The sequence below is a fragment of the Centroberyx gerrardi genome, chromosome 23 (assembly GCF_048128805.1).
Source record: "Centroberyx gerrardi isolate f3 chromosome 23, fCenGer3.hap1.cur.20231027, whole genome shotgun sequence".
NCBI lineage: Eukaryota > Metazoa > Chordata > Actinopteri > Beryciformes > Berycidae > Centroberyx > Centroberyx gerrardi.
Window position 1 is genome coordinate 4376364 of NC_136019.1, and position 12500 is coordinate 4388863.

Below are 12500 nucleotides of genomic sequence, written 5' to 3' on the forward strand. Positions count from 1 at the left end.
TATTTAAAGACAGAAATCTCCATCTGGGGCGAGTTGTTTTCACATGGGGAGCGGTGGTATGTATCTGGGGGATCCCTCGCCAAAGGACCTTGAAAATCCCCGGTCACCCAGCAAGCAGCAACGTTTTGGATTACCTCTTTATATGAGTAAGACACTATCCTCTACTGACATCTACAGGACAGCAGAAGAAGTCCCCACAATCCCCTCCAGGGTCATTTTGTGGTCTAAATCAGTGACTCTCAACCTTTTTCATATCAAGGACCCCTAATTTAGTCCACATTAGAGCCACAGACCCCCATTTGATGAGATTTTGTCTCTCAGACCCAAATCTGAGAATATTTTTATTGTTAGATATGATTTTGTCCAGAACTCCATGACTATCTGTGTTGTAGGTAGAGAGATAACAGAGAAACTATGATCAAAACAGTCATTCTTCTACATTCTCTGATTGTGTTAACTTCTTGTAAATGTAAATAATGCTGAAGTTTAACAATTCATCAGTTTGCTGGGGACCCCCTGGAACCCCCTCAAGGACCCCTGGTGGTCCCCGGACCCCACGTTGAGAACCACTGGTCTAAAACACTCTAGTCATTAGTTCAAAGAATAAGTATTAAGCTAGGATTTTATTATGAAGGCTAAAATGATAATAACAACAACCAGGGTTCCCACTGTGGACTTTCCATAATTAAGTTGGACTACTTCAAGGACTTAAAAACGTGATTTTGTCCTTGTTGTTTTTTTTTTTCCCACCACAGTTGGGCTAAAAACCATCATCTAATGCAATAAATGTGTTAAAGAAGCTGTAAAAAAACATTCTGGCATATTCCTGTGAAGTAACACATTTGTAAAATTCCCTGACATTGCCAGACTTCCCAGAAGAATTTTCAAATTTCCTGACAATTCAGTGACCACTGGGAACCCTAAAAAATGTGATACTTCTGGTAGGGATTCAACGTCTTGCTCAAGGACACTTCAGCAGGGCAGAGACTTCTCCACACCGGGGCTTAAACCCAAATCCTCCAGTTAAAGGACGATCTCTCCAAATACCGTTATTAGTGCTGATCATTCGGGGGCCAAAATTATTTTACTGCACTTTTTGCATTTTACGACCAGCTCCGCCCAACTGGAATCATTAAAGATTCATCTACTGTTACATCAACACCTGTACTATTTTCAACTACAGCAGACATAATTTAAGCTTGCACTAGGCAAGATGTTTACGTAAAAATTCACCCATCTTATCAACCTAAATCAACAGAGAGACCCCGTAGATTTGGCCCAAATCAAATTCTGGTTTCATGTACGGTCACTTCTTCACGCACAGAAAGTGATGAATCCAAACTTAAGAGTTAAATCCGATCTGTCTCCTAAACAGCAGTGAGCAGCGCTCCGTCCAGAGAAAGCTGGACTCACCAACGTTAGATCTTCTCCTCTCTCGTCTCTTTGGTATCTTTGGTATAAAGCATCACAGACCGGCCGGGTTGGGAAACATGAGCGAGCTGTGTGACGTTTACTGACCTAACCTTACGGGATTTCTGGATATTTTAGCTCAAATCTTTCAAACAGTTGCCTCTCGCTGCCGTTTGGAGCCACAAAACGATTCGATATTTGCCAAAACTCTCGTTTTTTACTAGTGGAAGCTAAAATTTTGACATAGAATGGTATAGAATTGATTGTGCAACCCTTAACCGCATAGCAGCCACTTCTCCCTCAGTCTCCCTCCTCTCGTCTCTCTGTCGTCAACCCATTTCTTCCTCATTCATTCCCATCCCACCCCTTCATCCTGCACTTCCATGGAACAACATTCCCCAAATAATGGGAGGCGCACACATAAACAAGAGGCCTCCCTTTGAGCTATGGATACCACAAGAGGACACAAAACACACAAACACATATATAACTTCCTTGGCCTTGGAAAACAGAAAAACAATGAGGTAAGTGCTGAAAGATAGGGTCTGTTGTGTGTGTGTGTGTGTGTGTGTGTGTACGTGTGTATGTGTGTGTGTGTGTTCGTTGACAAGCCACGGCGTCTCCCGCAGCGCCTACATGCTTGTTTACTGGCAGTGGGACCACAGAGCAAGACACACACACACACACACACACAGACTAAAGCTGCTTCTGATTAACAAAGAGAGAGAGAGAGAGAGAGAGAGAGAGAGAGAGAGAGGAAGAGAGAGAGGAAGAGAGAGAGAGAATGGAGAACAAAACCAATTATGTTATATAGGCCGATAGGCAAGCCAGTATATCTGTATAGTTCTTATCAAGTCCACACACACACACACACACAAGTGCATGGATGCTTTCACACAGGTGGGAACTAAGAAATGTAACACACACACACACACACACACACACACACACACACACACACACACACACACACACACACAAAACGTGTTATTTGAAAGTACAGCAAATAGGAAACAGAGAAAGAGAGAGAAAACTAAAGTTATCCCAGTTATTCTGTAGGACCAATGTTGTTGTAGTACTAGGCGGGACATATAAATAAATAAAGATTTATATGGCAACGCTGGTACGTAATTGGCTGATTAAAGATGATGTCGCTCAGCACTTCAGCCGTTGCCAACTCTTCCACACCAACAAACAAGAAAACACAAGACTGTGGTCAACACCGAGCCGACATTTGGTAAAAACCGAACCGACAGGCAGCTGGTTTCTCAAGTTGCTTGCGGTGTAACGAACGATTAGGTGATTCTTCCTTAGTGTGTGTGTGTGTAACATGGAATGACAGTGTTCTTACACCAGAGGATGTTTGCGGGTGTTGTCTGTTTCATGGCGGTCTCTCCATCTTTTCCAAATGTTTTAATGCTCTTCTAGAAGTCTCTTGGGTGTGTCATGAGCCAGAATTCATCCACTAGTGAAACTACGTGTGTGTGTGTGTGTGTGTGTGTGTGTGTGTGTGTGCGTACCTGCTTGATGGCGGTCTCCCCTATCTTGTCGGAGTGTTTCCGGATGCTCTCCAGGAAGTCTCGCAGCTGCGACATGGCCGTGTCCCGGATGTGGATCCTCAGTTTGGGGATGTTGTTGGCCATGATGGAGCAGAACCGGTACTGTCCCGCTCTGGGGAGACACGTCTGCTCCAGCTGCTCCAAGGTCCGCAGCGCCGGGTAGTACCTACACACACACACACACACACACACACACACACACACACACACGGAGGGGTAAACACTCATGCTTCCTGCAACCACACTGCACACGACAAGCAACAGCTGAAAAGTTGCTAGTAGACGTTGACGGAGAGGCCAGCAGTGAAGAGTCTGTCCATCTGCTTACATTTCAAAACTGATTGAAGTCTATTTTATTCATTCATTCATTCATTCATTCATTCATTCAGTCACTCACTTTCTTACTTATTCATGTTAAACGTTAGGATACGTTAAGATGAAACCTAATAAAGGAGCTACATGTATCATTTCAACATCAATAAATCATCACCACATTCATTTTGAGACATTAGTATAACTACAGTAAACAAAGCAGAGCATCAGTGGTCAGCCTGTCAGCCTCTATCAGCCTCTACTCTGCATCCTCCATAGTTTCTCCACCTGGTGGATCTGGAGGGAAATCTGCTGGATCGCTTTACGGCACAAAACAGGAAGAGGTTCTGTTCTTCCAGAGCAAACGGAGCTAAAGCTGAAAGAGTTTCTGGCGGCAGATGGTGGAAGGAGGGAAAGGGAAGATGGAGAAATCACTTCCAACATGTGGATCCTCTTCACCCAGCTTTCATGTATCATTATTGTATACGTTTTATCATTATATAATTCGAATTCCAGCCGAATTTGACTCATTTCAGTCAATTCATAGCCTAATTTAATAAAAACAACAGATGATACATGGGATTTTAGGAATTTAGAACAGTCATTTTGCCATTTTCCACATAGGAAATTTGCTTCTTCTTCCATCACGCTGCCCTACAAAAGGTAAACAGCAGTAACTATTCTTTGGGGTTTTTCAAAGCTCATCCACTGTACCAAGAATACTTTTGTTTTCCAGTTACGGGACGGTCTGTAGCCAGCAGGCCACCCAGATATGACACAGTAGTCGTAATAGTAGGTAAATGTGCAGGAAGGGAGAGGAGAAATGACAGACACACAGCTAAAACACTATGGGCTGTCAGACTCATGACTAACAGCATGCTGACACACACACACACACACACACAAACACGCCTACAAACATGTGCACACACACGCAGAGAGATAAATACACACAGATACACCTCAGGGACCTTGAGCAACACAATATTCCCCTAACACTCCACTCCACTCCACCACACACACACACACACACACACACACACACACACACACACACACACACACACACACACACACACACTCTTTCTCCCTCCAGTAGCAGTCGGTGTTGGCTGACCTCTCCCTGCTCTCTGCGCGCCCAGCAGCCGCGGGACGGAGGGAAATAGAAAAACACACAAACAAACGACAAATTTACGACCAACCAGACTCCCGTTTACAGGTCAGGACCAGGGCAGAGAGAGAGAGAGAGAGGGAGTGAGAGTGAGAGAGAGCGAGAGAGACAGAGGGAGAGAGAGAGAGAGAGAGAGAGAGAGAGAGAGAGAGAGAAGGAGAAGGAGAAGGAGGGAGACAAAAGAGAGGGAGAATGATACAGTCTCAGATCGACAAGTTTTTGTCAGGAGAGAAAGAGAGAGAGAGACAGAGAAAGAGAGAGAGAGAGAGGAGAGAGAAGGGGAAGGAGAAGGAGGGAGAGAGAGAGAGGGAGAGAGACGGGAAGAGAGAGAAAGAGAGAGAGAATGATACAGTCTCACATCGACAAGCCTTGCCAGGACAGGAGAGAGAGAGAAAGAGAAAGAGAGAAAGAGTGAGAAATAGAGAGAGAGAGAGAGAGAGAGAGAGAGAGAGAGAGAGAGAGAGAGAGAGAGAGAGAGAGAGAGAGAGGGAAGGGTAAGGATCAACAGAGAACGAAGCAAGAGTCTAAAAAGAGAGGGAGAGACACTGGGAGACTTCATGGGAGATGGAGGAGGAAAGAGCGTGAAAGAGAGATCAATAAAGAGTAAGAGAGACTAAGAGTGAGAAGAAGGCATAACAATATTAGAGAGTGACAGAGAGAGAGAGAGAGGGAGAGAGAGAGAGAGAGAGAGAGGAGAGGGAGAGAGAGAGAGAGAAGAGGTAAAAGGATGGTAAAAAGGACCAGACTAGGCTACTCCTATTTTAAATGCACTGGCTCCATCTAGTGGCTGACTGGAGGACTGACAGCCAAGAAACAACAGTCAAAAATACAGTAAGTGCCACTAAAATCCAATGAAGCATTTACATTTAACATCTATACATTAGTCAAACTAATTGTGGTACCTTGGTATAATTACTGTAAACAAATTAGATCAAGGTGGAGCTGATTGGTCGCCTCTGTCTCACACCAGTAGCATTGTTAGTGCTTTGTGTTTCTCAAAATTAAGACCACATTACCCAGAAATCCCAGTACTTCTTGCTGCAAAAAAGAGGTCAAAGGGTTTCTCTTTGGCTTTACTGAAGAGGAGAAACATGCAGAAACCAAGTGAGATGGCAGATAACAATCACAAACACTATAAAGAGAATCACAGTCGTACCTTTTGGCCCTCATCTGCTCCTGTAGTTTGCTGTACATCTCCAGGACTGAGGAAAAACAAAGCACAAGAGAATTGAAGTAGTTTGAGACTGGGAATGATGACGCCAAAACTACATCTGCCAGGACTATTCATGGTAAAATAAGTGAAGTTTTGGAAATTGTCCTACTGAGCTACTATTTCCCCAAGACCCGGGACAAAATGAAACATTGTGGCCCCAATGCATGACATTAATAATTCTCCTTTAAAGTCGAGATGAAACGGCATTTCGAGAGTATCTAACTTCCGTGTCGTGACGTATTTCCGAGTGAAACAGGAAAGACAGGCGGGACGTAACGTTGGGAGGAATTTGATTTGAACGTTGAAAAGTGGGCGTGTCATAACACCCGAAGACACACCGAAGTACCGTGCTGTTGCTAGCTAGCTAACTAATGAATCTTAGCTCTGTGCGCTAAAAGTTGAAGATTGATTGATGGGTGGATGTCATGATATTATTGGTTGAAATTAGTTACGGGCATGCTTACGTAAGCACACGGCATATTTTGTTTTTCACAGGAAGAAAACATGATTGAATTTTGATATAAGAATACAATGAAATTGATTTTTGGTATTTTTTTTGGCATATATTGTTAAATAGGTGCACAGTATGACCGGGGATGTGATCTAAAAGGGTTAAAAAGGCATTTTTCATTTCATCTCGTCTTTAAATGGTAATTTGAGGTCAGAGTATGAACCCTGCTACAGACAGAGAGGCTGCACTTTTCAGTACTTTTTTCTGTCCAATTTCTTCATTGACTTCCATGATGAAGTTAGAGAGAAAGTGCATTGTAGTGACTGAAGGTAGATTTTTCTCCATTAAATCCCAGGAGCTAGAATCGAACATCATCCTCTGTGTGTGTGTGTGTGTGTGTGTGTGTGTGTGTGTGTGTTACCTGGCAGACAGTGCGACAGTTTGTCTATGGTGGTAGCGATGTTCCTCTGCTGCACTCGACACTGTCTCAGCTCTTCCATGGAGCTGATGAGCTGAAAGGAGGAGAGGGAAAAAAAAAAAAAGCAGGAATTTGAATTTTTATCTTCATCAGCATCAATTAAGAAATCACCAGCAGCAACTCCAGTCCTGATTGGACGGGAGGGGTGTTCGTCGTCCTATCAGCTTACCCCTTTGCCGTCATCCTGAAGGTGCTGGTTGGTCTCGGTCACCTGACTCTGTGGGAGAAGAAATTAAAAAAAACGAAGAAAAGCATCAGGAATTCTCTCCATTTTAGTCAAAAAGGTGTTTACACATCTTCTAAATCTCTCTATTCTTCCTCCCTCAATCATCCCATCGTTCCCTCCCTCTCCCTTCCTTTTTTCTTTAACATCTCCATCCATCTCTTCTTAAATCTCCCCATCTTGCAGCACTTCAGAATCATTTCTCCATCTCTCTCACCTCCCTCCTTCTTTTCCGCACTCCCTCGTTTCCATCCATCTCTCTCTCCCTCCCTCCTCACCCTTTAGTTTCTGAGCCTCTCCTTGTTCTTCAATAACGAGTAAAGTTGAGATTATGCATCTTCTCTCCCTCTTTCTCTCCATTCATCTATCCCTCCATCCACCCCTCTCCTCGCCAACAGTTTCACTATCCCTCTATCCTTCCACCTTCCACATTTCCCTACTTTAACCTTCCTTCCATCTCTCTTTACCTTTATTTTTGGGGGATTACCTGACTTGGAGCAGTTCAGAAACCCTTTTTTCCCTCCACTTTTCCCCACTGCTCCCTCATTCATCCATCATTCCATCCCTCCCTCCCTCTCTCCCTCCCTCCTCACCCTTTAGTTTCTGAGCCTTTCCTTGTTCTTCAATAACGAGTAAAGTTGAGATTATGCATCTTCTCTCCCTCTTTCTCTCCACTCCTCTCTCCCTCCATCCACCCCTCTCTCCTTGCCAACAGTTTCACTATCCCTCTCTCCTTCCACATTTCCCTACTTTAACCCTCCTTCCATCTCTCTTTACCTTTATTTCTGGGGGATTACCTGACTTGAAGCAGTTCAGAAACCCTTTTTCCCTCCACATCCATCCTTCCATCCCTCCCTCCCTCCCTCCATCCCTCCTCACCTTCAGTTTCTGGGCCTCTCCTCGCACTTTGAGCAGCTCTGTGATGGAGTCGACGAACCCCTGGAAGTGATGGTTGCACATCTTCTCGATCTCTCTGTCGTGGTTCCTGATCCGCCCGTCCAGCTTCTCCATGAACAGGCCATGCTCCTGACCGTCGTACACCGACCTGAGAGAGGGGGAGGAGGAGGAGGAGGAGGAGGAGGAGGAGGAGGAGGAGGAACGAGAGGAAAGAAAGAGGGGGCGAGGGAAGGAGAGAGAGATATTAGCAGTGTGAAGGGTAACTGCGTTTATAGCAGTTTGTCATCTTCATGAACGAGCCATAAACGTCATACACAGACTTGGAGAGGGATAGAAAGAGAGAGAGAGAGAGAGAGAGATGAGAAAGGGCAGAAAGGAGTGAGAATCATCTTTTTACATTCTTTAATGAAACATCTCACAACAAACCAGATCTATTCCCAGAGTTAAAGCTAATGGTGAGGCAGTGTTTTACTTACTGACCACTTTTAAAACTAGACTCAAAACTTTTTTGTTCTGCACTGCACTGTATGTAACTTGATCTTTCTTCTCTTTTTATGCATTTTAATTCTTTATTTATTCTCTCTTATAGATTAGTTGTTCTTTTTTTATATCATATCCTGTATTTATGTGTGTCTGTATATTGCACCGGAAGCCACTTTACTGTTCTTGTTTTGTTTCTGTCCGTCTGCTAGTTGCATCGCACCAACGTACCAAGCTGAATTCCTCGTATGTGCATATGTACCTGGCGAAAAATAAATCAGAATCTGAATCTCTTATCTAATGTCTTATATACCTTGTGTAAAGCACTTGGAATTGCCTTTGTATAAGGCTGAACAATTAATCAAAATTTTATCTAAATCGCAATATGGCCTACTGCAATTTTCAAATCGCAGGAGGCGCAATATTTGTTAAAGGCCAAATGTGTGTCAAAATACCATTTTAAATTAAATATTGTCGTGCCGCAGAGATGTCCTGGCCTACACATCATATTCTACAGAGTTAAGAAAACATCTTTGTTTGGTACAGATCCCCGCAAAAATCACACCATAATCATTTTAATACGTTTTTCAATGAAAATGAGAATAATGATGTAAAAAGTTATCATTCCCTCTAATATCGCAATCATATCGCAATTGTAATATCAGTCAAAATAATCGCAATTAGATATTTTTTCAAAATCGTTCAGCCCTACCTTTGTATACGAAATGTGTTTTATAAATAAAATCTAATTAAAAACTCATCAGCTCCCAACTCTGAGAGACAGAGGGAAGGAGGGAGGAGGAGAATAAATAATGAATAAATAAGATGAAAGAATAAATAAAGTTTATGTGACTGAAGAGGAAAGGAAGGGAGCTACAGAAAAAAAGAGGGAAAGAGGAGAGGAAAGGAGCATTTAGCTACAGAACAGCTGCATTTACAACATGTGACCACCAGGGGGAATCACTGGATTGATATTCAGCAGAAACCCTGCTTCACTTTCACACACTGAGCAGCTCCAACAGGGCAATCTGGGGTTCAGTGCCTCGCTCAAAGGCATCTGGACGATAATGTCTGAGTGAGAGGAGAGTTACTCATTTATTTTCTCCTCACAGATTTCCCCAGCTGGTCCTTGGATTTGAACCAGCAACCTTCCAGTCCCAGAACTGGTTTTCTAATCTTTAAGCTAGAGGCCATTTTTCTGTGTTTGTAGGCTGCAGTCAAATTATTTGAAAACCAAAAAACCAAAGTTTGGATTTAAAACTGTTGAGGTGAGTTTATCAAATAAAAAAATAAGAATACTGGAAAGGTGACAATTCATTAAATGGCTCTTAAAGAAGGTCACAAATATAGAACACATGTAATGTATGAGTGTGTGAGTGCGTGTGCACAAGCCTGCTCTGTAGTAGTTATTTTCTTCCTGTGTCCTTCCCTTCCAAATAAAGTACACACACACACACACACACACACACACACACACACACACACACACACACCTGTGTATGGCCCTGAATCCCCCACCCTTCCTCCTGTTGACCAGGAAATGCCCGACTCGTACAATGGAGTGCAGGTCTGACGCCACCAAGGGCTTCCTTTAGACACACACACACATACACACACACACACACACACACACACACACACACAGCTTTTGACTCCCTTTATAGCAACTCCAAGAGCCAGTGTCTCCCAGTGTGCATGTCAAATTTATTTATAAAGAGCAACAAAGGACACAAATATAGATAAAACAAGAGTGTGTGTGTGTGTGTGTGTGTGTGTGTGTGTGTGTCCACCAAGGTCCAGAGTCTGTCCAACCACTGCTGCCCTTGACAAACAGTGTGTCTTGTTGGAGTGGATGGTGTGAATGATTGACTTAATATAAAAATAAAAGAATCAGCCACTGACTGAAAGTATGAATGAATGAATGCTTGAATAAGGGAATGAATGAATAAATGAATGAATGAATGAGTGAATGAATCAATCAATCAATTAACAGATGAATGAATGAGCGGGATAAATGGAGGAATGAGCAGCTTGTTTAAAATCAATCTGTCATTGTGGCAGCAAATGAGTCGACTACATGTTATTGTGTCTAGGTGATGAGAGAGAGACAGCTAGATGAAGAGAGAAGGGAGAGAGAGAGAGAGAGAGAGAGAGAGAGACGAGAGACGAGAGATCGAGAGAGAAGAGAGAGGGGGGAGGAGAGGAGGGTGGTAGATGAGACACTGAGAGGAGAGAGAGAGAGAGAGAGAGAGAGAGAGAGAGAGAGAGAGAGAGAGAGAGAGAGAGAGAAACCTGCTAGTCAGCATTCCTCTTCTATCATCTCTCTCTCTCTAATGACATCATCAACACGGGCCGGTTGTTGCAAGCTGTTAAATATGTCAGCATAATTACGGATAAAATGATAAACCAGATTATTTTGATTGGTACTGTGATCAGAATTATCAGCTACACAATTATTAATCTTGATGATTTGAGGGGGAAAAAATTTCACTTTTGCTATTTTTCGACTACAGAGGGTATTCTAGATTAAATTAAATGTTTCAATATTGCCAGCATGCCAATATGCCACAATTACTAATTATGGAAACAAGTATTACAATATACAATTATACATGATTAATTGTGCAATTCACTTGTTTGTCCAAGAACAGGATAAGATAGCAGAAGGAAAAGCCATTGTCAGTGATAATTTAATAATTTAACGCCAGCGTCAGTCCAATCAACACAAATTAACGCTCAAAAAATTTGCCGTGTACAAATCAAAGCTTTCGGAGAGAAAGCCTGGCTATTAAGATGCTGAACTTTGCACGAAATTTGACGCTAATATGACACGTTGATTCGTCAAATAATTAACAATCTTAGCTCATTCTTTTGTTTGTTCCTCCATTCATCTGTAATCTGTGTTACCCAGGTCTGTGTACTGATGCTGGGCGGTAAACAACAGTAGATTTGTTCAAATTTCACGAGGATGAGGAGGCGGGGAATTACTGGTTTTTCCCCTCATAAAATTGGGTATGTTATTGGTGTGCATGTCATTTAAAAGTGCAATAACAAAGGTTTTTACTGCCCCACACAGCATGAAATGACCATAACATATCTGCTGAGGGTTGAAAAGGGTGTTGATCAATACCAATAACTCAACGATTACTGGCTTTCAAAACTTACTTTCTGACCCGTACTCTTTTGGAAAGAACCCCCCCACATTTTGGGATTTAAGACACTTCCAACCCTCCTACGACTGGCCTTTTCAACTGTTTAACGGTTGGTGGACGGAGCTGTGAACAAATTTCATTCTCAAGCCAAAAAAGCACATGACAAAGCAGTAATATTATTCCAGTCCAGTGTTTTGCATGCCGATACAGGCCGGTGATTCTCAACCTTTTTCATATCAAGGACCATTATTTAGTACACATTAGGGTTACGAACCCCCATGTGATGAGATTTTGTTTCTCTGACCCAAATCTGAGGATATTGTTTATATAAATTGTTAGATATGCTTTTGTCCTGAATCCCATGACTATCTATACTGTAGGCAAAGAGATAACAGTGAAACTATGAGTCTACATTTCTTCTACACTCTCTAATTGTGTTAACTTCTTGTAAATTAAATAATGAAGTTTAACAATTCATCAATTTGCTGGGGACCCCCTCAAAGAGACCCCTGGTGGTCCCCGGACCCCACGTTGAGAACCACTGATATAGGCTATTACCTTCACTAGACATTTCTGTTTGATCTCTGCTCTAATTAGCTAGTTTACCTCTCTCTATTGTGAAAATGTAACATTCATATTTCTGTCCATTACAGGCTACCATAAGCAGTACCAGATATCTGTCAATGTTGCTGCAATTCCAGCGCCAACAGAGGTTGGTAGAAGTCATAAATTGCTCAATGCTGCTGTAAAACCTCCAAACAATAGCTGGTTTCCTGACAACGTGGACTGGAAGGTACGAGCCAAAACTACAATTTTTGGGGGTTAGTGGCTGGTTTTAATTTCCCACCCTGCAACTCTTTCACTCCCTGTGCCTGGTACTGACTGCCACCAAGAGAGAGGAGAGGAGAGGAGAGGAGGAGAGGAGAGGAGGGGAGGGGGAAGAGGGGAGAGAGGAGAGGAGAGGAGGAGAGGAGAGGAGAGAGGAGAGGAGAGGAGAGGAGAGGAGAGGAGAGGGGAGAGGAGAGGAGGGGGAAGCGGGGAGAGGAGAGGAGGGGGAAGAGGGGAGAGGAGGGGAGGGGGAAGAGGGGAGAGAGGAGAGGAGAGGAGGAGAGGAGAGGAGAGAGGAGAGGAGAGGAGAGGAGAGGAGAGGAGAG

At 43.1% G+C, this 12500-nt stretch overlaps 1 protein-coding gene across 2 annotated transcripts in view; it reads right to left on the minus strand.

Moving 5' to 3' along the window:
- The window catches only part of exoc6b (exocyst complex component 6B), a 106900-nt gene that overhangs the window by 85036 nt on the left and 9364 nt on the right, over window positions 1–12500 (minus strand). For both annotated transcript variants that reach the window (XM_078291694.1, XM_078291695.1), the window contains exons 2-6: window positions 7697–7862; window positions 6764–6811; window positions 6538–6628; window positions 5609–5654; window positions 2931–3135 (exon numbers count right to left, since the gene is read on the minus strand). In XM_078291694.1, the coding sequence (XP_078147820.1) occupies window positions 2931–3135; window positions 5609–5654; window positions 6538–6628; window positions 6764–6811; window positions 7697–7862 (556 nt within the window). The remainder of the gene's footprint in view (window positions 1–2930; window positions 3136–5608; window positions 5655–6537; window positions 6629–6763; window positions 6812–7696; window positions 7863–12500) is intronic.